Genomic DNA, 17661 nt, shown 5'->3' with positions numbered 1-17661 from the left:
TGCCCACGCCTGGGTGGTGGGGGTGCTGGAGGCCTTGGCCACGCCCCCCAACACCCACAACCAGCCCAGAGACAACCACTGAGCTGCTGCCAAAAACACCCTGGGCTCCTGAGCCAGGGCAGTGGAGGGCCAAGGGCTTCAGGCACTCCCCCATGACATCTGCATCCAGCCCAGCAATGATCAAGCCACTGCTGGAAGCCCCCTGGTATCCCCTGCAGGAATAAGGGGAGTACCATAGGCCTCAACCACACTCCCCCTTCTTCCCCACCCTTCCTCCTTTTCCCACCCTATTACCTTCCCCTTCCCCTCACCCCCATCAACTGCTCCACAACGACATCTTACAATGTAAAAAAAATTAATAAATAAAATTTTACAGATATCTGGTCAAGATGGTGGAATAGACAGTTCCCAGTATCACTCTCTCCCACAAATCGACCAATTTACAACTACAAAAATGTAACATTAGCCAAGCTGGGGCCGCTGGATCTCAGGGGAAGAGGAGGAGAGACCTACAGAGTTCATGAAGATGGGAGAAACCACGATGAGAGGAAGAAAAAGCTGCTCTGAGAGTTTTGGGCTGCGGCTGTTTTAAGGCTTGAGCTGATGAGCGTACGGAGCAGGAGCCAGCAGAAGCTGAAGCCGTGCCCTTCAGATGGAGTCACTTGGAGGCAGCAGGGGAGAAGAGGGCCTTGGTGGCCCCCAGGACAGCAAGACCACTAATAGGTTTCCCATGGACCTACGCAGGAGTGAGGAGCCAGAACAACTGAAAAAAGGGAGCCATTCAGAGGCTGGTGAGTCATCGCAAGGGACCAGCACAGGGCCCATCCCACGGGAAGTGTTTGGAGCATGGTGGAGGGGGAGATGTGCCCACCGGAAGAACACTGGGAAACAGCAAGGACAGCCGACCTGCCCCCCAACTGGCACAGGACTACTCAGAGGAGAACAGTCGGGAATGCAGAATTGCACAGGGCGCAGTTTGATGAAAAAACCCAGGTCCAGATCAGAGATTCTACCGACCTGCCCCCCAGTTGGCACAGGACTACTCAGAGGAGAACGGTCGGGAATGCAGAATTGCACAGGGTGCAGTTCGATGAAAAAACCCAGGTCCAGATCAAAGATTCTACAGAACACAGATCCACAGATCCACTGGGTCTCTGGAGAGCCAGAAGTACCTATAAGATCAACCATTAAACCCTGAGCTGCACAAAAAGTCTTCCCTAAGGAAACAGCAGCAAAGCAGCAATTTAACTCAACCACACAGCTCAAGTACTGGTTCCCACAGGAAGGTCCCCCATGTTAGAAGTAAGCAAAGGACAAAAAATTAGTTCCCGTCCAGGCACACCGCAAGCACCTTGGGGCCTGCCTGGGAACTGGAGGCTTGGATCCGGACCCCACTCCCACTTCCAGGCAAACACCCCGGTGCCCACCCAGGGACCTGAGGTATGGAGAAGGGGACCAGACCTTCCTCCCACAACCAGGCAAACCAAGCCAGTGCCTCAGGTCCTACCCAGTGACCTGAGGCATGGAGAAGGGGACCAGACTTCTCTTCCACAACCAGGCACACCACGCCAGCACCTCGGGGCCCGCCCAGGGACCCGAGGCATAGAGAAGGGGACTGGACCCTCCTCCCGCAACCAGGCACACCATGCCAGCACCTCAGGGACCGCCCAGGGACCCGAGGTATAGAGAAAGGGACTGGACCACACTCCCACAACCAGACACACTGAGCCCACATTTTGGGTCTCATCCAGTGACCTGAGGCACGGAGCTGGGGACCAGACCCTCCTCCCACAACCAGGCACACCACACCAGCACCTCAGGGCCCACCCGGGGACCTGGGGCATGGAGAAGGGGACCAGACCCTCCTCCCACAACCAGGCACATGGTGCCAGCACCTCGGGACCCACCCCGGGGACCAGAGGCATGGAGAAGGGGACTAGACACACCCCAAAACCAAGCACACTGCCAGCGCCAAATGGCATGCCAAAAACATCACCTCTATGTGGTTGGCTCACCACAGCCACCACAATAACCATGGCTGCCAGGAAAACAGCTAGACGCCACAACCACCACGCAGATGGTCCACCAGCCACTGGAGTGCATTCACACAAGGAGAGTCACCAGCAGAGACAAAGAAAAGAAGAGGATGTCTCTCTCCACAAAGCCCATTTCAAAGTGACAGAAGAAGCATCTGCTCCATGATAATATTGGACCTGATCACACCTCTCAGCATTGGACAGATCATCTAGGCAACAAATTAACAGAGCAACCATTATTCTTTCAGAAGGAGAGAAGAAATCTAGGGTAATTAGAGGGGAGAGGGGGGAGGGAATGGGGGAAGGGGAGAGATTGGACAAGAGGCAGAAAGAATAATTACAATTTGTAACAGTATATTTGCTAGTAATATTGATTTGATCAACATATCTCAATGTTTGACCCCCCAAATATGTATAATCTATTTTGATTCAATAAATAAAATGAATAAAATAAAATTTAAAAAAATATTAAAAAAAAAAAATTACAAAAGCCCCCTCCCCCCCACAGAACAGGTAGAGATATAAGCAAGCTGAAAGAGAAGCAAGTTCCTTTTTAATTGTTTCTGTGTTCTCAGTAGAATATAAAGAAAGTCCATAAGCAAGGATCTACATGATCGAGCCTATCGATGAGTACTGTGTTCAACAGCTGAAGGAATTTGAGGGGAAGACTCGTAATAACTTCGTATAGCATACATTATACGAAGTTATACGACAAGTTGAAAAATGAGCAAGTTCCTTTTTAATTACTTCTGTGTTCTCAGTAGAATATTAGGAAGTCCATAAGCAAAGTGTAAGGAAGGGAAAGAGAAGTGGTTAAAAGTTTGAAGAGTTAAGTTGTGAAATAATCATCTTGGAGGGTGGTACATGAATTTACCAAGAAAACATAGCAGGAATGTCAGGGAAGACTAAAGGCTTATATGAAATTTGTAAAACCAATCATGATATTTTATGTTATTCTTTAGCCATGTTCAGCTGCTCTGGTACAGGAATGGACATGCCAAGATTTGGTTTTAAACAGGACCAAGATTTTTGTTGTTAAAGAACAATGGAGAGAGAAGAGGAAAAAAAGAGGGATGCAGAGTGAATCCATCAAATAATGATGGATTACAGAAAATAAGCAGGGTAAGAAAGGAGGTATGGGCATAAGGGAAGTGTTTGGGTCCCATGGTAGGGTTAAAGAATTGTTGGAATAAAAAAAGAAAAAAGAAGAAAACAGAAAAAAGCGTGGATTAGAAATAGGAGGTGGTAGTCAAAGAGTAGGATGCTTGTAATTGGGATTTGAAGGTGGTTACTTAAGGTTATTGGTAATGACAAACCAAATGATCTTTAAAAGCAAGAAACGAGGTACTGAATTGATTGATTATTGATATAGAAATCATTAAGACTAATAAAAGGAGTTGAAACAGACAAATGTGAGTCAGATCCTAAAATCTTCAATGAAAAAGGAGGAGGCTCATGAAGACTGCAAAGGGCAGGGGATACGTGAATCTACAGGCATGTATGTCAAAGGAGGTGATAGTTGAAACAGACAAAAGTGAGTCAGATCCTAAAATCTTCAATGAAAAAGGAGGAGGCTCATGAAGACTGCAAAGGGTGGGGGATACTTGAATCTACGGGCATGTATGTCAAAGGAGGTGACGTTTACAGGGAAGAAGAGTGGCCTTGAAGAGGCAAAGAGGAACCTACCCCTCCTACAAAGAAGCATACCTACCCCTCCTCTTGGTCCTGTGGTGTATGGGGTATGGAAGAAAAGAGCCATTACTTAAAGGACTGCACAGAAAGCCCCATCCTCAAGGGAGGATCAAGTGTCAATGAAAACTCTAACTGAACAGTATCATCCAGATCACAGCCTAAAGTTCACCATGTAAAGCATAAAGATTATTTCATTGCCACTGCCAGAAAAAGGTTTGATAAACTCACATCTAACGAGCCACTTTTATTTATCTACTTCAAAAGAAGACATTATAAAATTTTAAGTCTTTATTTACCTTCCTGTTGTAATTGAGCCAAGAAAAGTGCAAGGTATGTATCTGATATTAATTCTGGACCCGTCAAGAGAGAATTCAAGTTAAACCACTGGAAAAAAAATTGTCAGTATTTAAGTTAGTGTATATAATAGGAAATAAGGAAGTTTCACATGTTAAGAATAGACATAGGCCATCTAAACATAATAATATTGTCTAAACACTGGAAATATGTCAAATTGAGATTTTTTTAGGTGAACAAATAATGTGATTTTTAAAAACTGAAATAAAATACTGCAGATTTATTACTATCAAATGCTTTTTTAAAAACAAAAGTTTGCTTTAAGCCATAAGCTTTAAATTCCCCCAAAAGAAAAGAAACTGTCAGTACTTTAAAGTGTCTTTATTGATGACTATAATTAAATCTTTTTCCAAAATATCAGTCTGACATAACTCTAATTATATCCATCATATTGCTATGAAAGAAAAATGACAATTACACAAAGTTCTCCCACTACTGATAATTCTGGTCAAAAGACTCCAATTCTGAGGAAGACAAACACTCTAAGAAGAGAATTTATATCACCAACTCATTTTTAAAAGATCACTAAATCGTAAGCGTGTGTAATTAACATCATTTAATCACTACCTCACAGGAGTCCTGATTTAACCTACAAAAAGTTGTAAAAGTTACTGTCAAAATCATGACCTGGAATTTGACATGCTAATAATACTTTTTCCCCTCATCTCTTTCATTATACAGAGACCTTAGACAGAAAGAGTCTATAGTGAAAAATATAATTTTATTTTATTTATTTATTTTTTTTTTTTTAAAGATGACCGGTAAGGGGATCTTAACCCTTGACTTGGTGTTGTCAGCACCACGCTCACCCAGTGAGCAAACCGGCCATCCCTATATGGGATCCGAACCCGCGGCCTTGGTGTTATCAGCACCGCACTCTCCTGAGTGAGCCACGGGCCGGCCCCGAAAAATATAATTTTAAAGAAAAATATAAATTAGAACCAAAGATGATAAACCAAATTTGACATCTTCTTTATTTGTTAAAGATATAGTTCAAAATGTGAAAATTCTGAAAAACAAATTTTAAAAAAATCTCTCAAAATAATAAGATATAAGTTTACCTACAAATCAATACAAAGGAACTTCTGGAGTCTAAGTCTTCAGACGTTAAAAATCCAATGCTTACTTTATATAGAAGAAGTAAAGAATTACTGGATCGTAATTTTTTAAAGGTATAAATAAAACCCAGAGGGCTAAATAATCTTGAGTGTCCTGCCCTACTCTCACCAGATCTTACTCTCTCTTAACTCCTCAGGAAGAACCTTAAGAAATAAGCATTTAAAATGAAGCTGTTTCCAGTTGGCTGACTTCAAATATAATGGCAGGGGGGTTTGCTTTTTTTTTTTTTTTTGGACTTTTATTGATTTAATTCAATACACTTTCTTGACTTTTCTTTTTTGCTTTTTATTTACTTATTTTTTAAACAGCTTTATTGAGGTAAAACTGACATGCAATAAACTGCACATATTTAAACTATATAATCTGAAAAGTTGTAACATTTGTATACACCCATGAAACCATCGCCACAAGCAGGACAGTGAACACAGTCATCTCTGCCAGGTTTCCCATGCTCCTTGGTACCCCTCCCCTCTCACTCCTCCTCTCTTTCCTCATCCCCAGACAACCACTGGTCGATCTGCTTTCTGCCATTATAGATTAGTTTGAGTTTCCTAGATTTTATAAAAATGGAAGAGTATGTAGTATTTCGTGCCTGGCTTCTTCTTTCAGCATAATTATTTTGAGATTCATCCCTGCTGTTGCACGTTATCAACAGTTCATTCCTTTTTATTGTACCAACTGGTTTTCAATAACCCTCTTTCAAAGATTCAAAATTCTAATAAAAAGGACTTTAAAATGATTCTGTTTCTTAAAAAAACTTGCTCAAGACACACTGCCTTTTTTTTTAAATAGAAGTGATTTTATGTAGATGTATGTATTACACTGCATTTTGGAAGCAAGTGAATAATCTTGTTACACTAAAGCAAACATGGTTAAATGCTTTTATTCATGCCTGACACTATTTTTGCTTTTTATTTACTTAGTTTTTAAACAGCTTTATTGAGGTAAAACTGACATGCAATAAACTGCACATATTTAAACTATATAATCTGAAAAGTTGTAACATTTGTATACACCCATGAAACCATGGCCACAAGCACACACAGTCATCTCTGCCAGGTTTCCCGTGCTCCTTGGTACCCCTCCCCTCTCACTCCTCCTCTCTTTCCTCATCGCCAGACAACCACTGGTCGATCTGCTTTCTGCCATTATAGATTAGTTCGAGTTTCCTAGATTTTATAAGAACAGAAGAGTATGTAGTATTTTGTGTCTGGCTTCTTTTTTCAGCATAATTATTTTGAGATTCATCCATGCTGTTGCATGTATCAACAGTTCATTCCTTTTTATTGTACCAACTAGTTTTCAATAACTCTCTTTCAAAGATTCAAAATTCTAATAAAAAGGACATTAAAATGATTCTGTTTCTTAAAAAAACTTGCTCAAGACACACTGCCTTTTTTTTTAAACAGAAGTGGTTTTATGTAGATGTATGTATTACATTGCCTTTTGGAAGCAAGTGAATAATCTTGTTACACTAAAGCAAACATGGCTAAATGCTTTTAGTCATGCCTGACACTGTTTCAGGCTTTGTGATGGTACTATGCTAAATACAAACGTATAAATGTAAAAATTAACTTACAGAACATATTCATCACATAAAAACCCACTTACAAGTAACCACATTTGCATTGTCTTAATATAGAATTTTTCTTATGATACAGTTAAATTGTATATTATCATCACAAATAAATCTACAAGGGAAACTGATATTATCCCTTAAAATGGCAAATTTCTATCTATCGAGGTGGCCGGTTAGCTCAGCTGGTTAGCACGGTGTTGATAAGACCAAGGTTCAGGGTTCATTCCCTGTACTGGCCAGTCGCCAAAAAGAAAAAAAAATTTCTGTCTATCAACATTGAAACTGTGTCACATACACATTACTACTGAGTTTCCTCAGTTTACAGGCACCAATCCCTTACATTTTAGTTCCAAAAGGAGGGCAGAATGAGAAAAAAGGAAGGAGAAGAAATATTACCTGTTTTCCTAATTTTCTAACTGTAAACCAGTGTTCTTTATAATTGCATATAAATGATCTTTCATTTCTAGAAAAGAAAAAAATACATATACAATTTTAAGTTGAAATATTAAGAGTTCATATTCACTTATTTTGCCTGCCAGCAAGTATTATACACAGTTTGTGATAATTTAAGATTATGTGTACAGGTAAGTATCACTGACTTTTTAAAAAAATTATAGAACCGTATCAACCTCTCCGCAGCAGTTTAGTGATGCTGCGCCAAAATAATGGCCTCAGGCACCACTCAAGGGTTAGCTTTGTGCTGCCACAGACACTGGAGTGTCAGAAAGGCTCAGAGGGCTGATGCTCATGAACATCAAAAAGGTGAAATAGGACAGTCTCAGGGAATGAAACCGGGAATATCAAAACAAAAAGTATCCAAAATATATTTCCCTTTTTTAAGAAATAATTACTTTAAAAATCAAATTTAGGAAAAGAAATGTAGGATAAGCAAAAAATATCTTACATAGGATCAATCCTGAGCCTCTGATACTCTGGACTGTTGAACAGGATTAGTTCTAAACCCCAAACTTTCAAGGCATTGCTTATAACCTGTTGAAAAAAAATAACAACTTTTCATGAACTAACTCATTCAATTCCAAATTTAAGCAGTATAGCACGACCAGCACCAATTGTACTTCATATGTAAATTTTTGAAGTACAATAGTACGTCATATATAAATTTAGAAGGGATTTAGAAAGTGTATGTATATAGATATATCACTAAATCCATAAATAACATACACATATATATTAAAAGAGTGCTTTTTACACCAAGTTTCTGAGACATTCCAGTGAATCCCATAATTCCTAGATAAAACTGCCTTAAAAATCCAGTATATTTTATCCAGTAAGTCCTATTCTTAAATCTAGTCCACTACATACGTTTGATAGCTTGGCTGCTGTGGGTGCTGCTTTAGAAAAATTATATTCAACTCAGTAACTGGAATGTCATCAATGCAATTAATAATTAATGTTTATTAAAATAAGTTCTCCCTGGGCACTTAAACTAAAGGTTATATAAATTTTAGACTTCTATGGTTATGGCTTTGTAATGTGTAGAAAAAATATAAAAGGCAAACCTGATTATTTCAAACTGTCTGAGAAAAAAAGAGAAATTTCTGAAAATTCACTATCTACCATCCAAGGTGGCCAAGAAAGAAGCAAGTGAAGCAGGTACTAGCACAGACAAAAAGTGAATGCAACATAGTGGGCAAACATGAGCCAGCACCAAGAGCAGCACTGCACAAACAGGAAATGACAAGTGCTGGGCCAACTCTGACCCCTGATCCTAGCCCCACAGCCACCGTTACACATCAACACTGGCACAACGAAGCGCTAGATGGAAATGCTGGTGAATAAGGAGTCCAGGAGGATAGCACAAGAGGAATATAAACAAAGATATTTGAGAAAACATATCCCTCAAGCGAGGTTCTGAAAGAACTCTGGATACACCTCACAGTGTTAGAAACAGGTCAAAGATCCACAGCTAAAAGAACCGCACAAGTAAATATATATCCAACCATACAACTCAAAGGGAGCTGTAAGTTAAAAAAAAAAAAAAAACTCAAAAGCCACACACCATAATAAAGGAATTCAATCCTGGCAGGCTGATTTAAATGGGAGGTAGCAAGGTATCGCATTTTCTCAAATTCGCCCCAGATAGAAAGTTTGAAACATTGTGACTTATTCTAGAACTAAGATTATCCACATTCAGATGCAAATTAAATAATCCCTATCAAAAAATAATTTTTAAAAGCCGTACTCTAAAATGAAGATTCTACAATTCTAATTTTCATGTTTATCTATATAAAAATCGAATACTCTAGAGTACAATGCTATACTCTGTAGACACAATCTATTGGAGGGACTTCTGAAGGTCACATCATTACAGTGACTATGAAACACTGTAAAACAGTGCCTGGGACATAAACAACACTTGTGATTACTTACCTGAATAGAGAAAAAACCACTGTCATCCATATTTCCAGAAGGCTGCTGTTCATTTTGATAGGTAGTTGAAGCAGCAGGTGGGGAAAGGATAAAAACTGCCATTAGTGTGCGTATTTAAAAAAACATCTTGTGCATTCCCATTTACAAAGTCAAAAGCAGAGTTATAATTAACAAGTGAGATCTCTATAGAAAGAATGGCTCACCCTTTTCTGAACTGTGCCCACATTTTCTAAAGGAATGCAACTTAGTGAGTTTAAAATCAGTACCTGTAAAAACGTGCGATAGTCTTCACTAGTAACTCCTCCTTCTGCCATTCTCATCCTCTCTTCTTCATCTAGCTGATGTGCAATTGAGGATAATTCCACAGGACTGAAATATTCTCCTTGCAATAGATTATTCAGGCAATGCTGAGCACAAAGTGAGCCTTCTTGCTAATATTTCCAAAAGAAAAAAATTCAGATGTGACTTACTACACAGATTTGTGTACTATCTTCCCATAAAGAATTTAATCATCAACTTTTTAACAGTCAAACCAAACCTTTTTAGCTTTAGACAAGCATGATGATTAACACAGGCACATGAATTTTCACTTGTTTATATTTTATATTTCTACCATTAGTGAAACTACAATTAGTTATAAGATCAAAAACATTAGAATAATTTATATTAAACAAACATTATCATCAATCAAATACATTCAAATCCCATATTTTACTAAAAACTTCTGTGTAAAATATTTAGCCTTCCTCATTTTCAGTACCTAAAATAAATTCATCTTTGGAGATTCTGTAGTAAATTGCTAATGATGAAAGTGAATTTTAATTCCCTAGAACATTTATTCTTTTAACAAGATAATCTCTACTTGATCTAAACGCTTGTTCATGAAATTTCAAATCTCAAGGATTGATACTGGTGAGTAAAATTGTTCTGTGTTCAAATGTGTAGCTATACAGTTAAGGTTCTCTTCAGGGTATTCTATGGATAATGTACACACAATGAAGTGCAATGAGCAGAACGGTCCCAGCACGACCCCTAGAGCTCACTCTGGACAAGCCAACAAGAGGAATGCATTCAAGCTCAGCTCTCCATGGGATCATCGGCTTCTTCCTCATGAGGGGGTACATACAACTCCCCATTGGCCCAGGATTTTCAGGTGCTGGGCAGCTGGCTTTCTCACACAACTGGCACCCTGAATCCAAATCCAGACTACCTGGCATTGAGGAGCCTGCTTGTCACCCTCTTCCCTCCAAGTGTTGCTTTCCAATGCTGCCCTATAAGAGAGACTCACAGTGGGTGAGATTCCTCTCTATGACCACAAACCCCAGGTTTGCCTCTCCATGAGGTGAGGAGAGATGGAGAACATTTCCTTCTCCTGTTAACCCTGGCCTTCTAAGTTCTCTTTCCCCCATAAGGTCTACTCCTTAAACCAACCTGTCTGACACTGTGCAAATTGTTCTGAGGTATGTTACACAATACATGGTAACCCCAAAGAGCTCTACTTTAAAAGATATCTTTCCCTTTCTTGATGAATCAATTTTCAAGGAACAAAATTTAGCTGAAGAAGATACAGGGTATATGTATGGAATAGAGTAAGAAGGTAGCATTGAGAAGTCTGAGCCTGAGACAAGAGGCTGAGATAAGCTTATCTTCATAGTTTGGTAAGAAATAAGTAGCATGGAGCTAGAGAGGACACTATCCCTCAAGTCACAGCCATAAAGGTGAGAGAAGACTTTTTTTTGTCTCCACCTCTTTTTCCTCTTCTGTATTTCTACTACCAGTGAGCAATTCCTACTGAATAATATATTGTGAATTAAAAGAGTGTACATTCTATTTATATCCTATTGAGAAATAGGCAAGATAAACAAGCACTTTGCAAATTGTTCTGAGCTATGTTACATGATCCATGGTACCCCCAAAGAGAACTACTTTAAAAGATATCTTTCTTGATGAATCAATTTTCAAGGAACAAAATTTAGCTGAAGAAGATACAGGGTATATGTATGGAATAGAGTAAGAAGGTAGCATTGAGAAGTCTGAGCCTGAGACAAGAGGCTGAGATAAGCTTATCTTCATAGTTTGGTAAGAAATAAGTAGCATGGAGCTAGAGAGGACACTATCCCTCAAGTCACAGCCATAAAGGTGAGAGAAGACTTTTTTTTGTCTCCACCTCTTTTTCCTCTTCTGTATTTCTACTACCAGTGAGCAATTCCTACTGAATAATATATTGTGAATTAAAGGAGTGTACATTCTATTTATATCCTATTGAGAAATAGGCAAGATAAGCAAGCACTTCACAAGAGGATAGCCAAATGGCTACAACAACCACAAAAAGGTGCTCAACTTCATTAGTCATCAGGGAAATGCAAATTAAAACCATAATGTGTTATTACTATAAACTCTCCAAAATGGCTAAAATGTTGTAGGATCAGAGACATAGAAACTGTTACATACTATTGGTAGGAGGGTAAATTAGTATAGCCATTACTAACTAATAACTATTTAGAGCATCTAATGCTTAGCACATACATACCCTGTGATCTAGCAGTTTCACTACTAGGTACATAATACAGACAACAGAAATGCAAACATATGTTCATCAAAATATATGTATAATTATGTTCATAGAAGCACTGTTCATAATGGTGCCCTGTAGTGGATTAAGTTATGTCCCCCCAAAACTCACTGAAGCTTAATTGTGTCCCCCAAGCTTTGTGTATTAGAAACTTAGCCCCAACTGTGACCGTAAAGAGGGTGGGAAATCCTATTACGGTAACTGAAAGGTGAAGCTTTAAAGAGGTGATTAAATTGTAGGACCATGCCATAGTGAATGGATTAAAAATGGTGGTCAGAGGCATGGTTCTGAGGGCATTAAAAGACGAGAAGAGTCTGTCTTCTCTTTCTCTGCTCTCTCTGCATCCACCATCTTGCAATGTGAGACCCGAGTCACTGTTGCCACCATCAGATGGACTTTGGACTTCCCAGCCTCAGAAACTGTAAGCAATAAATTTTGTTTTCTTTATAAATCACCCAGTTGCACATATTCTGTTATAAGCAACAAAAATGGACAAATACACCCCCCAAACTGGAAACTACCTAAATGGATAGTTTGAATCACATAGAATGGGAATTGTGCTATATTCACAAAGGAATACTATACAACAAAGAGAATGAATTAACTATGACTACCTGGAACAATATGGATAATCTCTTAAACAATGTTAAAATAAAAAACAAACTCAAAAGAATATATACTGTATTATTCCATTCACAAAAGCTCAAAAACAGGCAAAATTAATCTATGATGTTAGAATTCAGTGGTATTTGTTTTTGTTTTTGGGGGTCATTTTTTTGGCGGCTGGCCAGTGTGGGGATCTGAACCTGTGACTTTGGTGTTATTACTGTGCTCTAACCAACTGTGCTAACCAGCCAGCCCAGGATAGTGGTTATTACCTTTTGTGGGAGTAGAAGTAGAGGCAGAGTTAGTACCTGGAAAAAGGCATAAGGGGATTAAAGCATGTAGGTAAATCTTGTTACTTGATCTAAGTGTTTATGCGTGTGTTCACTTTGTGAAAATTCATTGAGCTGTGATTTATGTCCTCCATTCATTGAGCTGTGATTTATGTGCTCCTCTGTGTTATACTTAATAAAAAACCAATATTCAAACAATAAGAAAAAAGCCTCTGCTAGGATACAGCCAAGAGCTACCTAATATGGTGACCAGATACTAGATTTTCTGGGAACAGTCCTAACACAAATTTTTCTGTCCTGCTATCAGACTACATGCCTCAGTTGGGGTTTGCAAACTATGGTCACCATACTTAATATCACATATAGAAAAAGTGACAGTCAATATCTGATTAAAAAATTCTCTCTACAAATAGATTTAAATTATGAAAAATAAGCACCTGAAATCAAACCTTGGGGGCCGGCCCCATGGTTCACTCAGGAGAGTACGCTGGTAGTGCCGAGGCCGCAGGTTCGGATCCTATATAGGGGTGGCCGGTGTGCTCACTGGCTGAGTGTGGTGCAGATGGCACCATTCTGAGGGTCATGATCCCCTNGCTGGCCAGTGTGGGGATCTGAACCTGTGACTTTGGTGTTATAATACTGGGCTCTAACCAACTGAGCTAACCAGCCAGCCCAGGATAGTGGTTATTACCTTTTGTGGGAGTGGAAGTAGAGACAGAGTTAGTACCTGGAAAAAGGCATAAGGGGAGATTATAGGATGTAGGTAAATCTTCTGTTACTTGATCTAAGTGTTTATGCGTGTGTTCACTTTGTGAAAATTCATTGAGCTGTGATTTATGTGCTCCTCTGTGTTATACTTAATAAAAAACCAATATTCAAACAATAAGAAAAAAGCCTCTGCTAGGATNTTTCTGTCCTGCTATCAGACTACATGCCTCAGTTGGGGTTTGCAAACTATGGTCACCATACTTAATATCACATATAGAAAAAGTGACAGTCAAATATCGGATTAAAAAATTCTCTCCACAAGTAGATTTAAATTATGAAAAATAAGTACCTGAAATCAAACCTCGGGGGCCGGCCCCGTGGCTCACTCAGGAGAGTACGGCACTGGTAGCGCTGAGGCCGCGGGTTCGGATCCTATAGAGGGGTGGCCGATGTGCTCACTGGCTGAGCGTGGTACAGATGGCACCATGCTGAGGGTCACGATCCCCTCACCGGTCAGAAAAAAAAAAAAAAAAAAACCTTGGGGCTGGCCGGTTAGCTCACTTGGGAGAGCATGGTACTGGTAATACCAAGGTCAAGGGTTTCAGATCCCGTTACTGGCCAGCCGCTAATAATAATAATTAAAAAAAAAAAAAACCCAAGAAAAAGGAAATCGAACCTTGTCTGAGTAAAACTTTATGGCTAAGGGAAATATCAAGTTCTATACTTCTGACATAAATTTAGTGGAAGGAAAAGACAAGTTGTTCAGTATAAATTTTAAAATGACTTAAGTCACAAGATAGATCAAATTCTACATAGACCAAAAAAATTGTGCAATGGCCCCACCTCAGATTAAGCATCTTTCCCATCCTACCTTCTCCCCAGACTATCCCCAGCCACCTCTTTCTCATCAAGCTTTAACCAAAGTTGAATAGAAGTTCACCTTGCTATAATCAAAGTTGAACGGCACTGAAATCCCACAGTTTCAGGCCCAGACTTCATTGCGTTGGCCTCAGAAGATGAACAAACTGCATCTCCAGTTCTGCCAAGATATTTTACAAAACCACAAATTGGAACTGCAACCAAATCATTCGGCCCCACCCCAGAGTCTTCAGGACCAACCTAAAAGCAGTTCAAATTCCCAGGGGCACTGTTAACTAAAACAGAAACCAGGTAAAAACCTAAGGGTGCTCTCAGAAATGGGCTAACCGGGTACACACAATCAACCCAGCCGCACTTCATCTCCTCCTAATACTCTCTCGCCCCTTATTACAAGGTTCAGCAAACACAGCATCAGAGTAATGACAATGGCCAGCGCTTCCACAGCACTGACTATCTGCAGGTAGCTTCTAAGCATTTGTAACACTCAGACAGACATGTTGTGTCTTCACACTACAGAGGAGGAAACTGGAGCACAGAGATAAGTAATTTGCCCACAGTCATACAAGTACTAACTGGCAGAGCTGGGATTCAAATCCAGACAAAAGTTTCAAAGTCTGCTATTACCACCTCCTTCAGTCACTTATTTGGAATTTTGCTTTTCCTAAACCCAAAATATCCTACAGATGGCAAAGAACCAGCCATCACAAAAGGGCACAATGGATGTCACCAGGTCAATGCTAAGCATCTTCTCAATCATTTCACTATTATTATTATTACTGGTGGCTGGCCATCTTTTCACTAATTTTAAATGTAACCCTGCTGTAGGTCAAATGTGTCCCTCAAAAGTTCATGTATTACAAATGTGATCTCCAATGCAAGAGGATGGGAAATCTGATTACAATATTTGAAAGGTGGAGCCTTTGAGAAGTGACTGGATTGTGAGGACTATGCCCTCCTGAATGGATTAATCCATTCATAGGGCAACGGGTTGATGGTAATGAGTTATCATGGGTGTGGACTGGTGGCTTTATAAGGCAAGCAAGCAAGAACATTTGCTTTTCGCTCATGCCATTCTCACTATGTGATACCCTGTGTCACCACAGGAATTTATACAGAGCCCTCACCATGAAGGAGGCCCTCACCAGATGTGCCCCCTGGACCAAGGACTTTCCAGCCTCTGAAACTAAGAAATAAATTTCATTTTCTTATAAATTACCCAGTTTTAGATATCTGTTATAAGCAACAGAAAACTGACCTATACAAACCCCAACAAGTATGGTTATCATTCCCAGTTCACGTCACATCAAAAGTGCCAATACAAATGGCACGGTGACAGCACCAACAGCAGTCAGCAATAGAAGTGATAGCAAAAATGACAGAAAGCAGGCACCAGAACTAAAACGAACAAACAACAAAAACCTAGCAGTTAGTCGTCATTTAGTATTAAGGTTTAAGTTAGGGGTTGGCAAATTCTACCCCATGGGCTAAATTCAACCTGCCCCAGTTGCAGGTTTTCACATTTTCAGATGATTGGGAAACACACACACGAGTATGTGGCAGAGACTATACATAGCCTGCAAAGCCTTAAAATATTAACAGAAAAGTTATTTACCATAGATAAACAGCACTACATACCTCTCAGATGTTCAAGGAACAGTCTAGACCCATTCTAATATTTATTAAGTGCCAGGTACTATCTCAGGCACTGGAGATATAGATCAGTGTTTTAACATTCCAACTTACTAAATAGGGTACTCAAAGTGACAACTCTGAGAATGGGGAAACCAACCTTCCAAGAAGTGGCTGCAAAGCCCTTTGTAGGCAGATATCCCTCCCTATACAACTTCTTTAGGGCAAAGTTGGTTCTCTGGCTCTCTGAACCCAGGACTTAGCAAGACTTAAAGGTGTGCTACAATGCGGAAGAGAGTGTGCTGGAAAATGGCAGAGCAAGTCCAGGATGGATGGTATGCAAGATTAACAATGGGCCCTATGGTTACAGGTGCATACTCTTGAAATACAGCCAACAAACTAATTTGCTGAGTCTTCATTTGCTAAGTACATATAAGTTGATGGTAAGGGTAAATGTATTCCTGAGTTATCTTTAAGCCTATACACATGCTGATAATTGAGTGACTTGAGAAAGTAGGTTTTATGAGGTTGGTGCCCAGCTTCTTTTTATCCAGAGTTCAGTAGTTACCTTCAATTAAATCTATCCAAACTAGTTAATAAGCAATATTATTAAAAATACATTGCATAATTCTCATAGTGTGCAAAATGCTGAAAGCCTTCCATGTTGAAACGCAGTCCTACACACCAAAGCCTTCAAAAATAATAAAAATATGGACACGCATATTTTTCACCCAATTTCCTTAGCCAGCAACTAAATCTCTCTGGTCCAGGATTCATAAGTCATGTCAATTAAGTCAAGTTTACTAATAACTATACCACCGAGTCCTTCCTCCCCCACACATAAAAACAGTCTGTTCCAGTACCAAAAGTTTCCGAAATATTTTCTATTAAAAAGTACTGCATTCAGCACTTTGTTTAGATTTATACTTACAGATGTATAACGTGCCTCTTTTGTCTTTGATTGCTTTACTTGATTGTTGTGTGTGTGAATTTTAAAATGTCTTGGATAAATGATCATTGACTGTATTTAATAAAACAAAAACTCTTTGCTCCTACTAATAGCCTCACTAGCAACCTTTTCCAAACACGAAACTATCATGAAACAAGACATCACGTGCCAAAGTTGTCCTGAGCAAGGTTTCACTCACACCCAAATGTCTTGATTTCTCCACATGCCACAACCAGTATCTTCAAGCGCGTGTCGATGAACACGCTAGGTAGACCACAACCAAATTATCCCAGTCCACGCCTAATACCTAAAAACAAAGCTGGCCTCCTGATCCAGAAAGATCGAAATACCAAAGGAAACCAAACTCAAACATCCCGTAATAAAAAACTTGTGACGACTTCCCTGCTTAGGGGTGCACGGTGTTCCCTGCATCACTTCCTGAGTGTCAGGCCCTACAACTGGCGAGCCGAGGTCCCTGCCCTGGAGAGGCTCACTGACCTGGAGCAGGAAGAGGACATGCACAAGACCCCAAAGACCTAAGCATATGGGGGATTCCAATACAGAATTGAGGAACCCAGATAAGAAAAAGTTAATTCTGCCAGGGGTGGAGCAGGGGAGGCGGGTGGAGTTGGGAAAGGTCGAGGGAGGTGTCCGAGGAGTGACTTTAGCTGTACCCTAGGGAGAGTGGGGGAGAAACGCAGAAGCTACACCATTCTGTCACTCCCCTCCTTCCGCCCCATGCTCCGCGACGCCCCCGGCACTGCCCTCACTTCCTCCCGTGTCCCTGGACGTCCCGGGCTCCGGTTCCTCCGGCAGGAGCTTCTGGAGCAGAGTGCGATGGGGGCGTCGGTGAAGCT

General features: G+C 40.1%; 1 protein-coding gene across 5 annotated transcripts in view; it reads right to left on the bottom strand.

Moving 5' to 3' along the window:
* The window catches only part of ATXN3 (ataxin 3), a 35353-nt gene extending 25647 nt beyond the window's left edge, over positions 1-9706 (bottom strand). For 2 of the 5 annotated variants that reach the window (XM_008577991.1, XM_008577992.1), the window contains exons 1-5: positions 9438-9706; positions 9172-9216; positions 7685-7770; positions 7177-7243; positions 4025-4112 (exon numbers count right to left, since the gene is read on the bottom strand). In XM_008577991.1, coding sequence (XP_008576213.1) covers positions 4025-4112; positions 7177-7243; positions 7685-7770; positions 9172-9216; positions 9438-9491 — 340 coding nt within the window. In that variant the 5' untranslated portion in view covers positions 9492-9706. The remainder of the gene's footprint in view (positions 1-4024; positions 4113-7176; positions 7244-7684; positions 7771-9171; positions 9217-9437) is intronic. The other 3 variants (XM_008577994.1, XM_008577993.1, XM_008577996.1) reach the window with 3 other exon arrangements.
* Positions 9707-17661: the final 7955 nt, after the last annotated feature.

The sequence above is a fragment of the Galeopterus variegatus genome, unplaced genomic scaffold (assembly GCF_000696425.1).
Source record: "Galeopterus variegatus unplaced genomic scaffold, G_variegatus-3.0.2 Scaffold1615, whole genome shotgun sequence".
NCBI classification, from domain to species: Eukaryota; Metazoa; Chordata; class Mammalia; order Dermoptera; family Cynocephalidae; genus Galeopterus; species Galeopterus variegatus.
This window is presented reverse-complemented; position numbering and strand designations above follow the sequence as displayed.